The sequence below is a fragment of the Chenopodium quinoa genome, unplaced genomic scaffold, assembly GCF_001683475.1.
Source record: "Chenopodium quinoa cultivar QQ74 unplaced genomic scaffold, ASM168347v1, whole genome shotgun sequence".
Taxonomy (NCBI): domain Eukaryota; kingdom Viridiplantae; phylum Streptophyta; class Magnoliopsida; order Caryophyllales; family Amaranthaceae; genus Chenopodium; species Chenopodium quinoa.
The window spans coordinates 1,869,768-1,886,781 of NW_018744537.1; the positions used below are offsets into that span (position 1 = coordinate 1,869,768).

Sequence of the window (17,014 nt, forward strand, 5' to 3'; positions counted from 1 at the left end):
AGTTAAGTTAAGTTTAGATTATTTTAGATAAAATAAGATAAGTGAAAATCAGGTGTACCTGAAGTACAAATTGTTGTACAATTAGTTTTATTTATTTATATATATCTAAAATATGAGTTCATACATTAAACTTTTGCTTTGCCTTTTGATATAGATTTATGACAATGTACTTTCTATAGGTTTGATATGTAAGTTTTATCAAATTTTATTTGTTTGATTTTATTATTTTTTTTAAGAAAAATAGGCCTATTGAGTTACTGTACATGGCACGGGGCCTAAGCCATGTAAGAATATTTGTGTGTTTTCAAGACGACAAGGCAAGCAACAGAAACGCAAAGGAGCAGCAAGGCAGACAAACAGTCATCAGTCTCTCTCTCTTCACAATAACCCTGCAATTTGCGCGCGCAAATCAGGTACCTTCAATTTTTCGATTAATTTTGGGTACAACTTTGCATTTTCAACTAATTTCTGCTTAATTCTTCTTTGAATTTTCTGGGTTTTCTCACTCAATTTTTCTTTTGGGGTTTTTCTGGGTTTGTGTTTCTTAAAAGGGTTTCAAGAAAAAACTGCAAAAAAGCTGGAAATTCACATGTACAGGTTAACAATGAAAGCGGTTGTTAGTTCAATGCCGCTGTCACTTCCAAAATGGCGCCCAGTTGTTCTTCTTCTACCTTTTTCACTCCACAGTTGCTCGTCTCTTCGTTCTTCTTCACTCCCAATGTACTCTCTCTCTCTAACTTTTTGATTTTTATAGTCTATATTCTGGGATTTTATGCAAATTATGAAATGGGTAATAATTATTTGTTGGTCTGTTTAGCTTAATTTTGTTGGGTTAATATAAGAGTATTAAGATTGTATGATTATTACAATATCAAATATATGGGGAGTAGGGTAGTGTGTGTGTAAGAATGTTATTTTGTTTGGGAAAATTTTGCACTTGTTTGGCTAAAAATTGAAGTACAGTATTTGTGTTGATACTCGTGTTAAGAGAGTGTTTAGGATTTGTTGTGTTATGAGACTATGAGAGTGTTGCATAGATGTATGTTTCATGTTGGGTTTTTGTTATTGTTATACATTAACTTGTTTTTTTTTTTTGTTTTTTTGAAACCATTATACATTGACTTGTTTACTGTAAAATGGGGATTATTCAAGGCGGAGTTCATAGAATTTAGCTGTTGAGGGAGAGGTGAGTTCTAGTTCCAGTATGAGTATATAAGAATTAGGAGTGTATTATACTATTATTGAGAAATGGATCAAAATGAGCAATGTTTGATTTACTACAATGCTACAGTCCGTGATTTTTTTTTTTGTTTTTGTTTTTGTGTGTGTGTGTGTGGAGAGAGATGACTTAAAAACAAAGTCTTGCAGTCGTTTCCTGACCGGTCTAGAAGTTATTCTACAAAGGAAAGTAGATAGTGTATTTGGGCATTGTAGAATGTTGGGCTTGCAGGTACGAAGAACTTTTTGAGGTAATCAAGATAGGTGGATGGCATAAATAAAGACTACTTAGGTAGGAACTAGGAAGCAATGGTAGTTTTTTGCTGCTAGTTTTTACAGGGATCTTTGATAAGTAAATGTATGATTATTTCGAATGTTGCAACACCTGAGGGTAGTTAACTGGGATGACAATTGGAGATCAGCTGATAAAAAAGTTTGACTGTGGGATCAAATCACCTATAAGCATTTTAAAATAAGATGTACTATTCTAAGTTTGACATCTAACTGTTTGTCATCAAAATTATTTTGTCAAAGGTTCAAATGGGTTATACTCCGCAATTTTTTTGTGCTTTTGTCTTTTTCGACTCATTGTTAAGTTCTTTTTTTTTTTTTTTTTTCTTGTTTTCTTCCTTGACACGAAAAGATGTATGATGACATTTCACTTTTACCTTCTTCCTCTCTCCCCTTCCAAAAAGGAAAAAAAGAAAATTTGATTGGTGCTTTTGCTTACTTGCAGAGGCAGACAGAGTGAAGGAGTGCAATATTACAGAGATAAAGAAGCTCTGAAAGGAACAACTAGGAAAAACAAGAAAGCTAAAGAATGGAAAGATGTTCTGAGTGAAAAGGATAATTCTCATATTTTCTGGTGGAAAGAGGTCCTTAGCTATATGCTTTCTCATTGACATTCATCCCTGCCCATATACATGTCTATGATGTCTACAGTTGTTTACATGTGCACACAAATTTGTATATATCAACACTTTTATGCATTTCTTTATTTATACATAGCTTACGTCTATATTCTTCCGCGTTCCTATGTTGTAGAAATTAGGTGCATGCCGGAAACCTTCAACAGTTCAACTTATTAAGAGACTTGTCTACTCCAACTTGCTTGGGTTGGATGTTAACTTGAAAAATGGAAGGTAAGCTAATATAACTGATTGTTTTTTCAGAATTTTGGCATTTTGGTTGTGTAGTTTTTCTCTGCTTTGTGAAATAAAATTTCTTAGATAAATGCTTTTCTGTTGCTTGTATTAGATGTTGACTGGAAGTTAGGGGGTAAGTTTGGAATAGTAAATTCCATTTTGTTTTGGTTCCACATTTATATTTGCTTTTTTGGTGACTGATTTTTGAATAAATCATATGTAGATCCTTGTCATAAGAGGAATAATGACAAGTTGTTCAGCCTTTATATACTTACATGGAATACTTTTCCTTTATGCAGTTTAAAAGAAGGAAACCTTAACATGGAAATGTTGCAGTTCAAGTCAAGGTTCCCACGTGAAGTTCTGCTATGTAGAGTATGCCTTCATCTGATTTACTGCCCTTGTTGTTATCACACTTAGCTTCAAAATCCTCTGCAGTGGTAGGTTAACTTATGCCTTCTTCCCATTTCCTTTTTTCAGGTTGGGGATTTTTATGAAGCCATTGGTATCGATGCTTGTGTTCTTGTTGAATATGCTGGCTTAAATCCATTTGGTGGCTTGCGAACGGATAGTGTTCCAAGAGCTGGCTGTCCTGTGGTGGTATTGAAATGACTTCTCTTTTTATTCCTGATAATTTCATCATCTCATGCTATGTGGGAGCACATAATATAGCATCTACTTTGTTTTAACTGTTACTATAGTAGCAAGAATGTGAACTAATTTGAAACCTGTCTTTTATTCTAGATACTGTTCAGCTCTTCAGCTTATTCAGTGCTTTGTTAAAAGGAAAGGTCCTCTGTGTCTTTTCCTCTTCTTTTCAGCACTAACTGGTAGAGACGTAGAGTCGCTTATGTTTCATGATTATCTAGTTTCCAAAATAAAATATATCTATGTTTATGTTTTATCTTATATTGCTGTCAAGTGGGCTTATTCCCTTGCCTTTATTTTTACTCATTTAATACTAAGAACAAATGGGTTTTGACCATGCTGTGTCTTATGTAAGGACATCTTAGAATAGAAAAGCCTTTTGGGGCTTATATTTATATCCTCCAGTAAGGGTTAGCTCATAGCCAATTTTTTCACTGCTCCCTATGATTAATTCAGATATGTCAGAAAAATAATGTTCATAAGACTAAAATTTATTTATAACTCTGTCAAATATGGAGGTTTGTAAAGATATCTTTATTTTACTCTGGAATTGCTGGAACTTTGCATGCTTGATTATTCACCCTAAACCCTAAACCCTGAACCCTAAACCCTAAACCCTAAACCCTAAACCCTAAAACCCTAAACCCTAAAACCCTAAACCCTAAACCCTAAACCCTAAACCCTAAACCCTAAACCCTAAACCCCCCCCCCCCCCATAGTGTTTATTTGCCTGGGGATAATTTACTGATTCTTTATTGGAAATCTCTTCTTCCTCCATTTGGGCTCTCAAGTGAATTTATCTCTTTTTGTCTGCATGCCGATTCTCCTATGAGATTTACTGTTGTATTGTACTTTTGCAGAATTTGCAACAAACATTGGACGACCTGACTCGCAATGGCTATTCTGTTGTGAGTATTCTAAAGACTATTGTATTGTTTAAAGCTGTCTTCTTTAACATTAATAGATCTACATATAGTCTCATATTTAATCCATGGAGAAGTCAAAAGCTTATTACATAAATGGCTCTACTAGTCTACTAAGTGTTTTAATGACATAAATGTCTTTAACTTATCCCTTGCTGTGTTTAGGGTCTTTGTCTTTTGTAGAGAAATGAAAAACTATGAGCAGTATAAGAATTGTCTTATGTTTATATTGTACTTTAGAGAAATGAAAAACTATGAGCAGTTTAAGAATTGTCTTATGTTTATATTGTACTTTAAGCTAGTTGACTGACTGTGTAACATACCAGTATTTATTAATTCCATAAAATTGCCTGAAAGTTTCCTTTGAAAATTTTCCGTTTGAAAAGACTTGAAAGTAAAAAAATTCACAATTATTCTTAAAATATGAGTTCATATGGCACTCCACATGAGAGGTATATAAGAATCTAAATTGAGTTGGAAAATTTCTTAATTCCATCTCACGCAATCTAAAAACAAATGGGCATAGCAAGAAATTCGCCTTTTATTTTTATGAGTTGCTCACTTGGTATTTTTTGTATCATATAATTAGCTAAACAAGTTGGTTTTCCTTTGCAGTGCATAGTTGAGGAAGTGCAGGGTCCAACTCAATCTCGTTCTCGGAAGGGTCGTTTTATATCTGGGTATATATATGTATATGCTATTTTAGATTCACTTTTCTTTTACCAATCAATTATTTCTGAGTTTGCTTTACCGGCTTTTCCTTTATGGGCCTTATGGCGCCTCTGACAAGGAGTTGTTTAACAAGAACCATGTCATATAACTGACTACTGTTGTTGGTTGAAACCTATGGATTTTGAAGGGACAATCACTTTAGTTAAGTAGGTAATGTGATTTTGAAAATGGTGTGGAAGGAGGCCAAATCCCTTGTGAACCATGAAACCACTGAAAAAGTTAAAAAGTAGTAATGGTCTAATATAGGGGTTTGAATTTTCCATTGTTATGCACAATCTTTGTACTCCCTTGCATTCCATGAGGAACATGAGGTCCATGACTGACAGTTTTGACTGGAAGTGGTATCACGGAATACATTGAGTTGTCTCTATGTTTTACAGAAACTAGGATATATATAAGGTTGAAAGTAGCTCTCCCTAATGACGACATGTTATATTTTCTCATTGCTGTGCCAAAAAAAGGTTGGAAAAGAATGTCCCTCTCCCTAGTTGGGATGCTGTTGTTTTCAAGTCCTCTATTTTAACTGGCCAGGATTTTTAGTTGATTAGTGTTTTTTTAATTCTAGAAGGGGGGGGGGGGGAGAGGAGGGGGCGGGGGGGGGGAGGTGAGGTATATAGAGGGAGGGGTAATAGGGAAAGTTGCTTCTTTATGCCTTGAAGGGGCAAAGGGAACATCTTGTTATATTGCTTTCATTCCTTGAAGTTCATCCTTCACATTTGCGAGAAAAGTTGTTAGCCGTTGAGATGGTTTCTGTGGCATGACTTCATCTGCACTTGGGTTGGTGGTTGTCTTGACAGCATCAATTATTTACCTATTAAAAGTTCCTTGCTGATGATAGGATGCCTGCTGGTTATCAATGTTTTCATAATCCCATTCTTAGCTAAAGTTCCTCCTATGTACTGTGTTGTCTGTGACTTTGTACCCATTATTGCTCAATAACAAAGGCTGTTTTTCAGAGGTGCATGAATATATTGGTCATAGGAAATAGATGTCTGTGTATGTTGTCTTAAGCCTGGATCTGCAGGGTTTCAATGTGAGCTAACTTGTTTTTGATGCTTAGGCACGCCCATCCAGGAAGCCCATATGTATTTGGCCATGTTGGGGTTGATCGCGACCTTGATTTTCCTGAACCAATGCCTGTTGTTGGTAAGAGAGCAGTTGAATATGCTAATTATATCTTTATTTGGTTGTGCTATGTCAAGATAACTTTTTTTGAAACACTTTGGTAGTGCTTTTGAGTTTTGAATTGAAGTTCGAATAAATAATGAATATGGTGGACTAGCTCTTATTTATCTCAGTTAATGATGCTGTAGCTCCTGTTCTTGTTCCGTATACTTTTTTTCTTTTGAGTGGGTGGTCTGTGTTAAAAACTTAAAATTTCCTGTCAATTGTACTGTCCGCTTTTTGGATATCTTTCTTTCTTTGGTGGGCATCTTGGTCAAAATTATTCTTCCCCTTGTTGAATTTTTTCTGCAAACTATTGAGACCAATCAGATACTGGGTATTTGATTTGATTTCTGTTTTCAGGGGTGTCTCGTTCTGCAAAAGGCTATTCTTTAACCTCAGTCTTGGAGACTTTGAAAACATTTTCTGTTGAGGATGGCTTAACTGAAGAAGCCTTAGTCACAAAGCTCCGCACTTGCCACTGCCATTATTTGTTTCTCCACAAATCATTAAAGCACAACTCTTCAGGTGTGCATCTTTGACTTCAAGTCATATATTTATATGTGAATATCCTATTCTCATGCCTTGTATTCAGATGCTCTAGTTGTGGTGGTAATATCGCTGATGCTTTGTTGCTTTGCTATCCTTTTGCTCTAGGATTTAATTTATCTGGAACATACTTTGCAGAGGCAATGAACACATCCTTTTTTGTTTGTAATCTTCAACGATATACTTTATCAACCCCCAATGGTGCTTACTCTTGACATAGACTGTGTATTTGGGTTTGATTTGTCACCTATGGACCACTTATATTGAAGTAATTTGGATAAACATTATTCAAGTCACATTATAGTAAATAGCTATTGATTTTAGAAGCTATTGACAGTTGTTGAATGAATTAATATCACCAATTTCGCTAATTATAGAATCAGATGCTTCATGTTTCCCTTTGAAGAACCAATAATTATTCTTTGTTTTGGTTCTTTTGGCCCTCTGTAAACTAATCAGGGTTTAAGGGTACATGCACTTTGAGTCGCGATCTTGCCAGTTGCAGGATCATACTGGGTGGTAATTTTGGCTTCATTATTATAGGGTATTTTGGATGGAAATTTTTATGAAATTGAATTTTAGTTTTTGGCCCGTGTCATGGGGTGTGACAAAGTCTTACACTAGCTGTCACTGGCCCACCGTAACCCTCCTCCTTTATCCAGGCTTGGGACTAGTGATTGATTGAATTTTAGTTTTTATAATTGAACAATTCCTTATCTCACATGAAGATGCTTTGATTCAGGAACTTGTCGCTGGGGAGAATTTGGTGAGGGAGGATTGCTGTGGGCAGAATGCAGCTCTCGATACTTCGAATGGTTTGAAGGTGACCCCGTCAAAGAACTTTTGCTCAAGGTTGATTCCTTGAAGAAGCTAATGACTGGATATCTTATGCCTATCCTTTTGTTAGTTCTGTATGATGTTTTTTTATGTTATGTTTAAGCTTAAGTTAACATGCAGGTGAAGGAGCTTTATGGTCTTGAAGATGTAGTTGTATTCAGAAATATAGCTGTTCCTTCTGAAAAAAGGCCCCGCCCTTTACATCTTGGAACTGCCACACAGATTGGTTAGTGCAGTTTGTAATATTATTTAGCTCTTGACTTCTTTTTTTTTTGGTCATATTTATTTTTGATGTCTTCAGGTGCCATACCAACAGAAGGTATACCTTGTTTGCTCAAAGTATTACTTCCATCAAGTTGCACTGGTTTGCCCCAATCGTAAGTAGTTTATTTTCTTTATTTTGTTGAATCATTGGTCATCTTATTTAATTTGTCGGTATGAAAATCTGCCTTCTATTTTTTTAGAAATATGTACTGGAATGCTTTTTGAGGGTTTAGGGCTTGCATGGATTTCCTTCCTTTTTACTTGCCCTAAATCTTTTCAATATATAGTGATAAACTGTATAATTGATATAGCTTTGGCCTTGTTTTACCAAACGAATTCTATCTTTTAAATTAAAGCATGCACTGATTGTTATCTAGCTTCTTCACAAGTCTTTTTTACTCACCCCAACCAATCCTTACCTTGTGGGATTATGCCTTTATTGGGGTTTTGACTTTTGAGTGCTATTATCTTTAAATTGAAATTTTTTGTTTCAGGTATGTTAGAGATCTTCTTCTTAATCCTCCTGCTTATGCTGTAGCAGCTACAATTCAAGGTATGTTGATATAGGCTCGAGGCCTTGAAGTTAGGCTTGTTGATATTCAGGTTAGAAGACTTGGGGTAACCAGCTGCCAACATATTTTTGGCTTTCAAGTGGCTGGATTAATTGTTTTTGATTCATTGAAAGAAATATATTGAAACTAACATGTAAAACAATATGTCAGTGCTTGTTATAATAGTCTGGTAGAATGCCTGTAGACTGAAATGTCATTGAATTGCTATAAAAGACTTCTAGTAAGTATTTGGCAAGTACTGTAAGAGTTTATTATACTAATGCATCAACATCAACACTAACATAACTTCTATATTATGTCAATGCCTTTGAAGACACTCCCACCTAGAGCAAGTTTTGAGGGGTTGGATGTATGCAACCCTACCCCTATAAAAGTATTATTCTATAATAATTGAGAGGTATTTTCCATTTGACTCTTGATCTAAAATTATTAAGTGTCAGTAGTTTCTGTACCCAGTATTCTTTTCATTACTCCATTTGAATTAGAAGCAGATACTTTGATCTAATATATGTTTTACACTTTTGAAATTATCTAAGTCCTTATGGATTCTCGATGATGTAGTTTTTCTCATGTACCTCTAAATTATTTGCAGAAATATGCAAACGCATGAGCATTGTGACATGCTCAATACCTGAGTTCACATGTGTATCATCTGCAAAGGTTATCCTCTAGTCTCCTTAATATATGGTTGATCCATGTGTAATTATGTACTGATTTATGCATAATCTCTAGGCTTCTGGTCTGGTAAATGTCAGAAGTTGCCCTCATTGTTCATCATTTCTGTCTTGACTTTGTATTCATCTGCCTATATGGTTTATCTAGTTAGTCTTGTTAAACTCAAAGGTTTTTGTAGATTCCATGTCCATTCTCCTGCCTTAAAAGTCAAAACATGTGGTATCCCCCATCCCTGGGAATGCAGTACGCTAATCAATACATTTGCAACTAGGATCTAATTGAAATTTCATATCTTCAGTCTGAGGATACATCTTAGTCTCCTACACCCATCCTTGCCTCAAGGGAGAGCCTGTGAGAGGCTATGTGTCTTACTTCAGAAGCCATTTGTTTCCACATGTTTATGTGATCTGCAATTCCGCATGACGATCATAAAAGAGTATAGGATTCAAAACTTAATCTTTAAAATCAAAAATTCATTTTCAGAATACAGAGCTACACATTTAATGACTATATGAGTGATGTGCATGTATGTGTGATGACTTATTCAGTCACTGATGCAGTTCAGAGTATTTAAAGTAATCAAGTGTATGGTATATATGCTCTCCTTAAATGCATATGTACCATCAACACATCTTCATACCCATTTTCTGTGTTTGTTAGACACAAACTAGCTGTGGATCTTTCGTAGAATTGCATGCTTCGGGTGCTCTAATAGACTACTGCTTTGTTCTTTTCTGGATGTGAGTGTTTCTCCAAGATATGATATGTAGGGAAAGCGGTAACCAAATAATCTGTAAGCAGTAATGGCTTGCTTAAACTGCAAACCATCTTTTTTTTCTTTATCTCTCTTCTTGATAATTAATTCTCTATTGATGGCTGTAAATATTTTTATATTTTTTTTAAATTTGATGATCCATAGGCTGATATCGATCTGCTGCATAGAACCTTCTTCCTTTCTGTATTATGCATGTCCGTATCCGTGCATCAGGCATCTTGTCATCTTTTTTCCATTCTGAAAGTGCTTGTTTTCCATCCACTCCTTTGAGCTAGATATTGTTGGATATCTAATTTTGGATTTTTCATCTGCAGCTTGTCAAGTTACTAGAGCTGAGAGAGGCTAATCATATTGAGTTCTGCAGAATAAATAATGTTGCTGAAGAAATATTGCAGTTGCATGATAAATATGAGCTTCGTCAGATCCTCGAATTATTGATGGTTCCTACTTCAGTGGCAACTGGATTGAACCTTGAATTTGACACACTAGTGAGTGTGCAAAAGATTATCTTCTTCAAAAGTGACTACTTTTAATATATGCTCTTTTATGTTTTTGCAATTAAAATTAGGAGCTGATTAAAGAATATGATACAATGGATTGTAACTTATACTACTTGAAGATAGAAGGAAGCTGCTTCTTGAACGGACTAGTCCTAATTGTGGGGCATTATGTCTGAAGTGTTAATCTGAAAATATAGATGTTACAGATCTATGGCTTTTTAATGTTACAGGCATAAATGCGTAATCAGTAGCACTGGTAGGGACTGATTTGAAGCTGAATGAAAAGATATTTAGTCAAATAGGCAACCTTTAAGTTGATATCAAAATGAAATGAATTGATGAATTGTCTTTTAAAAACAGATCTTTTTTTTGGGGTGAGGGTGATGTAGTATGTCAACTGGCACTCTGAATTTTTGCTATGCTAGCCAATAACTTTATTGGTAATGGAATTTGTATATGGTTCATAATTCGTCATGAGTATTGGTTTTGTTGGCTAACAGTTTTTTTTTTTTTTTTTTTTTTTTTTTTTTTTTTTTTTTTAAAAAAAAAAAAATTATCTTCCAGGTTAATGATTGTGAATGGGTGTCACGTAGAATTGGTGAGCTTATTTCACTAGATGGTGAAATCGAGCAACAAATAAGTTCTTTCCCGCATATTCCTAGTGATTTTTTTGAAGACATCGAGTCTTCTTGGAAAGGGCGCGTGAAAAGAAAGCATATGGAAGATTTTTATGAAAAAGTTGATGAAGCAGCCAAGGTCCTTGATATGGCGGTAGGTGCATGTATTTCCTGGATTCTAATTGTGCTCTTTCATAGCTGTCTTTGTATCATAATATTTCATTTGTTGGATCCCAAACTCTGCAATGAACTCTGGATGGTGCACCGACACAGAATCACAAACTAGTGACCGTCCTGATAAATGATACTATATCGGTACATTATTCAGGCTTGTTACCAACTCCTGCTATTAAGCCTGAATTGTTCTTTCAAATTTACCTATACTTCACATAAAATAATTTGGAAATTGTCCTGATAAATGCAGCTGAAATTGCTGCCTTGAGATTGTTTATGCATTTCTTATAACTTCAAACCTTTGAGCAATCTTGCCCTGGGAGATGTCACACTTCTTATGCTTACTGCATTATACAGGCCTACAGCGCTTATGTATTGCCAAAGGAATGTTTTCTGTGTCTTGATTATATGATAAAGTGATCTTTCCTGGTTAAACTGACATTACATTGCCTTGTTTGGCTGTTATTGGTTGTTGCTGTAGACTGTCTTGTTAGACTGTTAAACATCCTAATTTATGTATTGCAGATATGCTTGTGGAAAAAGATGCTCAATCTAGTGCTTTTCTTAGTTTCTACCGTTAAATGTCTTACCAGGATCCAGGATGTTAACTACTCTGTATGGATTTTATGTTCAGTTAGACTAAGTTATACAATGCTCTCAGGAGCATGATGCTCATCATGATCACGAAAGAACATGCAGTTTAAAATTTTTACAAAATAGAGAAATTTGTTTACATGGTTGATTTTTTTTTTTTTTTTTTCTTATTTTATTTTGTAAATATATATGTACATATTCTTCTCAACACAATTACATATTATGCACTTAAACAAATTGATATTGTTGCAGTTGAAAAAATATGCAAGAGTACTTAAGTAAAATGAGTATATTTGCACAAATATTAAGGTAGGACTACAGGAGAGAAAATATAGCAAGTTGGCCACGTAATAGAAAAAAAAGAGAGAGAAAATGTGGGGTTTATGTAAGTAAAATAGGGAGCGTTGCATGGTAGAGAGGGGTAAAAGTGTGAAAATTCTTTATATATGGGATCCAACAAGAAGAGTAAGAAAGATGGATGTGCATATTTTTTCAGGCTGAAAATAGTTTCTGATTTCACTGGAAAAATAAAAATTAATATATGCCCATTCTATTCAAAAATAGGTGCATCATATCTGAGTTAACAAAGGTTGCACATGAAATCTTTCACATCCTTTTCATTGTAAGGATTTTGATCATGAATTCTTGACCTTAAGAAATAACTTCATGTTTGTTTTCAATTATATACCTAACTGTGTTATTTTCATACACTTCAATATTATTATGGTTGCAGCTGCATGTTCTTTATACAATACCTGCACTTCCTTTGTATCATACGTTCATTCTCTTTTTATCATATGGGGATCATGATGTAATTTGAGCAAAGTCATGATCAAATTTATGTGACGAGACCTGATTTCTCCAAGAAAAAAAAAATGAAACTATCAACCAAGCTCCTCACAAGAGGATTCTACTTTCGACAGGGGGTTAAATCATAATTCTTTGTATCCTTGCTCCTGTGACCAAAGAATTGAGTAGCATTCCAGTTTGCCTTGGATTGGGGCAAACACATTGAGGATTGTTAGTGGGGATGCTTATTGTAGCTGTTATATTTTACAGCTGTGTCCTGCTAAATTGGATTAAATGAATCTATTCATCACTCAACATGACTCAATTGTTGTTGTCTATTTTGTATTTGTTATGTTTTCTTACCGGAATTTACAGAGTTACAGGCTTACAGCATAAGATACCTTCCAATGACCATTTGTGCCTATCACATATTTTAGGTATCGGAGGATTTTCTACCCATTATTTCAAGGATAAGAGCTTCTATAGCGCCACTTGGGGGGCCAAAGGGTGAAATTCTTTATGCTCGAGAACATGAGGCTGTTTGGTTTAAAGGAAAGCGGTTTGTACCATCAGTATGGTCTGGGACCCCAGGGGAGGAACAAATTAAACAGCTGAAACATGCATTAGATTCGAAAGGGAAGAAAGTCAGTGAAGAATGGTTTACCACGACAAAGGTGGAGGATGCATTGATGAGGTTTGCTTCTGATTTGTAACTAGAATTGAATTATGATTTAACAATGAAAAATGCTTAAGAAATAAGTTTTGGGTTTCAGGTACCATGAAGCTAATGAAAAGGCTAAAGCCAAAGTTCTTGAACTGCTGAGGGGTCTGTCTTCTGAGTTACAACATAAAATTAACGTTCTTGTCTTTGCATCCATGATGCTTGTTATTGCAAAGGCTCTATTTTCACATGTCAGGTTAGTGTTGCAGAGTTGCACATTCTAGACTCTTTTTATCTTTCAGTACTCTTGCTATCTTTCGATGCAGTTTAAGTTTTCGTTAATAGTTGACTTATGATGGTATTCTTTGGTTGATGTAATTTATGGCTTTATCAAGTCTTTGCTGAGGAATCTTTATTACTAAGGTGTATGCTTCTTAAATCTGTGTGTCAGGACATTAGGCGAAAGTGATAATATGAGCACTATTCATGCCAAGACAGAGAGATTGAGCTTCATATTTAATCAAATTTAATCCTTTCGGCATTTAACATCTACTAGTTGTTGCCCGCCAAAAAAATAACATCTAGTTGCTGTAACCAGCCTATTGCAATGCCTTCATAGTCGATACATGTGTAATTGAGTTTCTTTTTATTTGTATCTAAGCAAAATTTCTAATATTAGGACTACTTTTTTGCCATCCGAGAGCTGGAAATTTTTGACACAAGATCAAGTAATGCAACTAATACATGCCAATCTTCATTTGTATTTACAGTGAAGGAAGGAGAAGGAAATGGGTCTTTCCTACTCTGGTGGAATTTAGCAGCTCACAGGTAGTGTTCCTGATTCCAATCCCCCCCTAACATAAAAAAAAAAAAAAAAAAAAAATAAAAAAAAATAAATAAAAAAATAAAAAAAAAAAGAAAGAAAGAAGAATCACTCCTTCCTTCTCCTACCCTTTCCTGAAGTGCTGATCCTTCTTGCCCAAACTGGGTATTTGATGTATCCATGTCTGTATACAGAATGGAAAGCTGGATGGTGAATCCTTAAGCATGGAGATGACCGGTCTATCCCCATACTGGTTTGATATAGCTCAAGGCAATGCAGTGTGCAATACTGTCAACATGAAATCATTGTTCCTTCTAACAGGACCAAACGGAGGTGGTAAATCAAGTTTATTGAGATCAGTCTGTGCAGCCGCTTTACTTGGAATATGTGGGTTTATGGTTCCTGCAGAGTCTGCTTCAATCCCTCATTTTGATGCTGTTATTCTTCACATGAAATCCTATGATAGCCCTGTTGATGGGAAAAGCTCTTTTCAGGTACGTTGCCTGGGATATCTATTAAAAAAAATATTTAAAAGAATTAACACCTAGTGGTAGGGGTGGCCATTTCGGATATCCAAAATTTCATCCGAATCCAATTCGAAAAAAACCGTATATCCGATTTTCGGATATTCGAAATTTCGGATCGGATCACCGGATATCCGATCTGCATACTAATATTGAAATTTTGGTATTTCTTTTGGTAAAATGCCCTTGATTTGAGTTGTTTAAAATCTTATATTTTATGAACTTTCGTAATAATTATAAAAAATTTAAATAAACGAAACAAATTCAAGCAAAATGATGCAATAAGGTTCGCTTGATTATTAAGGCAACTAAAAAATACTAGCTTGTAAAAATAAAAATAAAAATAAAAAATCACTTCCTTAAAATCCAAGATACAAATACAGTATTACATTATAATTAGAGCTAACATTCTAAGTGGGAGTTTGTTGCAAATTAGTTAATTTTTTTTTATAATTTTATTTTATATGGAAAAATCGGATCGGATCCGATATTAGATTTTTCTAGATTCGTGATCCGAATCCGATCTGAAAATTTTCGGATATCCGATCCGAAATCGAAAAAACCGGATCGGATATCTAATTTTTCGGATCGGATAAACCGGATCCCAGATCGGATCGTTGGATCGGAATTTTTGCCCACCCCTACCTAGTGCCTAGTCAGCAGTTAAATTCAGTTGTTTATGTCTGGACTGCATTCAAGTTTCTGATTTTAAATATAAAAAATTCAGATAGAAATGTCAGAGATGCGTTCACTACTATCTGCAACGACCTCAAGAAGTCTTGTTCTCATAGATGAAATCTGCCGAGGAACAGAAACAGCAAAGGGAACTTGTATTGCAGGTAGTATTGTTGAAACTCTGGATGCGATTGGCTGTTTGGGTATTGTATCAACTCACTTGCATGGAATCTTTGATTTGCCGCTGAGAAGAAGCAAATCTGTTAACAAAGCAATGAGTGCAGAATTTGTTGATGGTCAAACAATACCAACTTGGAAGTTAGTAGATGGAATCTGTAAAGAGAGCCTCGCATTTGAAACTGCCCAAAGAGAAGGGGTACCTGAAACTCTAGTCAAACGAGCTGAAGAATTATATCTTTCTGTATATGCAAATGAGATGCCTTTGAAATATGACAAATCTGATTGTTTTGGCTCTACTGCTATAGTGAATAACGCTAATGAAGCTCGCTGCGACATGAGTACTTCCTTTTCTAACTTAAACTTGGCTACCCAAGTGGAAACTCTAAAGAGAGAAGTCTATAATGCTGTTACTGCCATATGCCAGAAGAAGTTGGCTGAGCTTCATAAATTGGCAGACTCGTCTCAAATTCCAGAGATTAATTGCATTTTTATTGCCGCTAAGGAACAGCCACCTCCATCAACAATAGGTGCTTCAAGTGTTTATGTCATGTTACGCCCGGATAAGAAATTATATGTTGGAGAGGTAAATTTATGCATTATATTATACAAAAATATTTGGAAAAAAAAAAAAAAAAAAAAAAAGAAAAAAAAAGAGGCTTATAAGGGAGCTCTTTATTTGCTGAAATTCTATTACTTGCCATTTAGCAAACAACTTTACCAAGATCCCATCCATTCCTTGCTTCATCATGCTGGAATCTTACAGATATGTACTTCTGTAGTAATCACTCCGTAGTAAGTTTGTAACAAATCAACAGATCCTTATTTTTCGAATTTCATGGTGCTGCAGACTGATGATCTCCAAGGTCGAGTCCAAGCACATCGATTAAAAGATGGTATGCAGAATGCTGCATTCCTTTCGTTCGTAGTCCAAGGAAAGAGTGTAGCTTGCCAGCTTGAGACCCTTCTGATCAATCAGCTTCCAAAACGAGGTTTCTTCCTCACCAATATTGCTGATGGCAAACACCGAAACTTTGGTACATGTGATTCCATCTTAGAACCAGTTACGGTGTGTCAATGAATGTGCAGTTATCTCGTTCAAAATTTTGGTTGGATTCTAGGGATCAAGGGGGTGTATATTGTATTGGCCCCTATGAAATGTATTTTGTATGGTAGGTCTGTAGGAGATGTATATTGTTCATAAATAACTGGCTGGTAGAAGCAACAATTTTGTTTCATAATGCCGAGTTGCCCCACCAGTGCACGTCTTTACTTGAGTTGAAGCAGTTATCTAGCAATGTTCGTCTTGCATTTTGTCAGATTGGATTTCCTTTCGAGCTATCAACTTCTAAAATACTCCGTATCTGTTTGAGGGGCTGTTTGGACCGCTTTATTCTTGCGTAAGCATAAGGGACTCAGGGTAATGTACTTCGTGCAGTGGTCCTCTCTTGGTACTGAAAGAGTTGATCCTGTCGCTTCCAATGTTCCCAACCGCTGCAAGGACCAAGCTAACAGTCTGTCCGACCAAGCCCCAAGGCATCATCTGATGCCAAAACTATAGCCCATCCTCAAGGCTAAGACAAGGTGTGTGCAAAGCATAGGGTGTCTTGCAAATTCTTAGGCAAACCCAGGTGTAGCATTCGATTAGGATCAGACAACCCAGGTACTTGTTATCACGCAATGTGTTAAAACCGGGTGACAAGTTAAAGGGTAATTTCTAATGACTAATTTATAACAAGGTTGTTCTTAAACAATAGCACCTGAAAATCTGAAATATCCCTCGGAGGATAGCAAAGAGCAGCATATTAAGTACTCGTTTCGTTCAACATGGGAAATAAATTCCCACATGAAATCATATATCATGGGAAGTTTTTTCCCTTGCTAATTGCATAAAAATTGTGCAAAAGTGTTTGATTGACATCATGGGAATTAGTATTTCCTAGAAAATATCATCCTATGCATTGTAGGAATTCACTCA

At 35.5% G+C, this 17,014-nt stretch overlaps 1 protein-coding gene across 1 annotated transcript; it reads left to right on the top strand.

Moving 5' to 3' along the window:
* Nucleotides 1-258: 258 nt before the first annotated feature.
* On the top strand, nucleotides 259-16,295 carry LOC110698603 (DNA mismatch repair protein MSH1, mitochondrial-like). Its single transcript, XM_021876063.1, has 23 exons — nucleotides 259-413; nucleotides 552-720; nucleotides 1,955-2,093; nucleotides 2,263-2,360; nucleotides 2,663-2,738; nucleotides 2,844-2,963; nucleotides 3,872-3,919; nucleotides 4,550-4,614; nucleotides 5,727-5,812; nucleotides 6,194-6,358; nucleotides 7,122-7,231; nucleotides 7,337-7,442; nucleotides 7,518-7,593; nucleotides 7,975-8,033; nucleotides 8,645-8,712; nucleotides 9,817-9,990; nucleotides 10,567-10,773; nucleotides 12,614-12,870; nucleotides 12,950-13,093; nucleotides 13,608-13,665; nucleotides 13,855-14,154; nucleotides 14,912-15,622; nucleotides 15,887-16,295. Exons 2-23 carry the CDS (start codon nucleotides 590-592, stop codon nucleotides 16,115-16,117), a joined length of 3,429 nt encoding a protein of 1,142 aa, XP_021731755.1. The 5' UTR covers nucleotides 259-413; nucleotides 552-589; the 3' UTR covers nucleotides 16,118-16,295.
* Nucleotides 16,296-17,014: the final 719 nt, after the last annotated feature.

What these genes read in the sequence shown, in the direction of transcription:
- LOC110698603 (XM_021876063.1), top strand. Translation starts at nt 590, where the DNA reads ATGTACAGGTTAACAATGAAAGCGGTTGTTAGTTCAATGCCGCTGTCA. An exon ending in GTTAACTTGAAAAATGGAAG is followed by an intron (nt 2,361 to 2,662) that starts GTAAGCTAATAT and finishes TCCTTTATGCAG; the next exon opens with TTTAAAAGAAGGAAACCTTA. An exon ending in TGAACCAATGCCTGTTGTTG is followed by an intron (nt 5,813 to 6,193) that starts GTAAGAGAGCAG and finishes TTCTGTTTTCAG; the next exon opens with GGGTGTCTCGTTCTGCAAAA.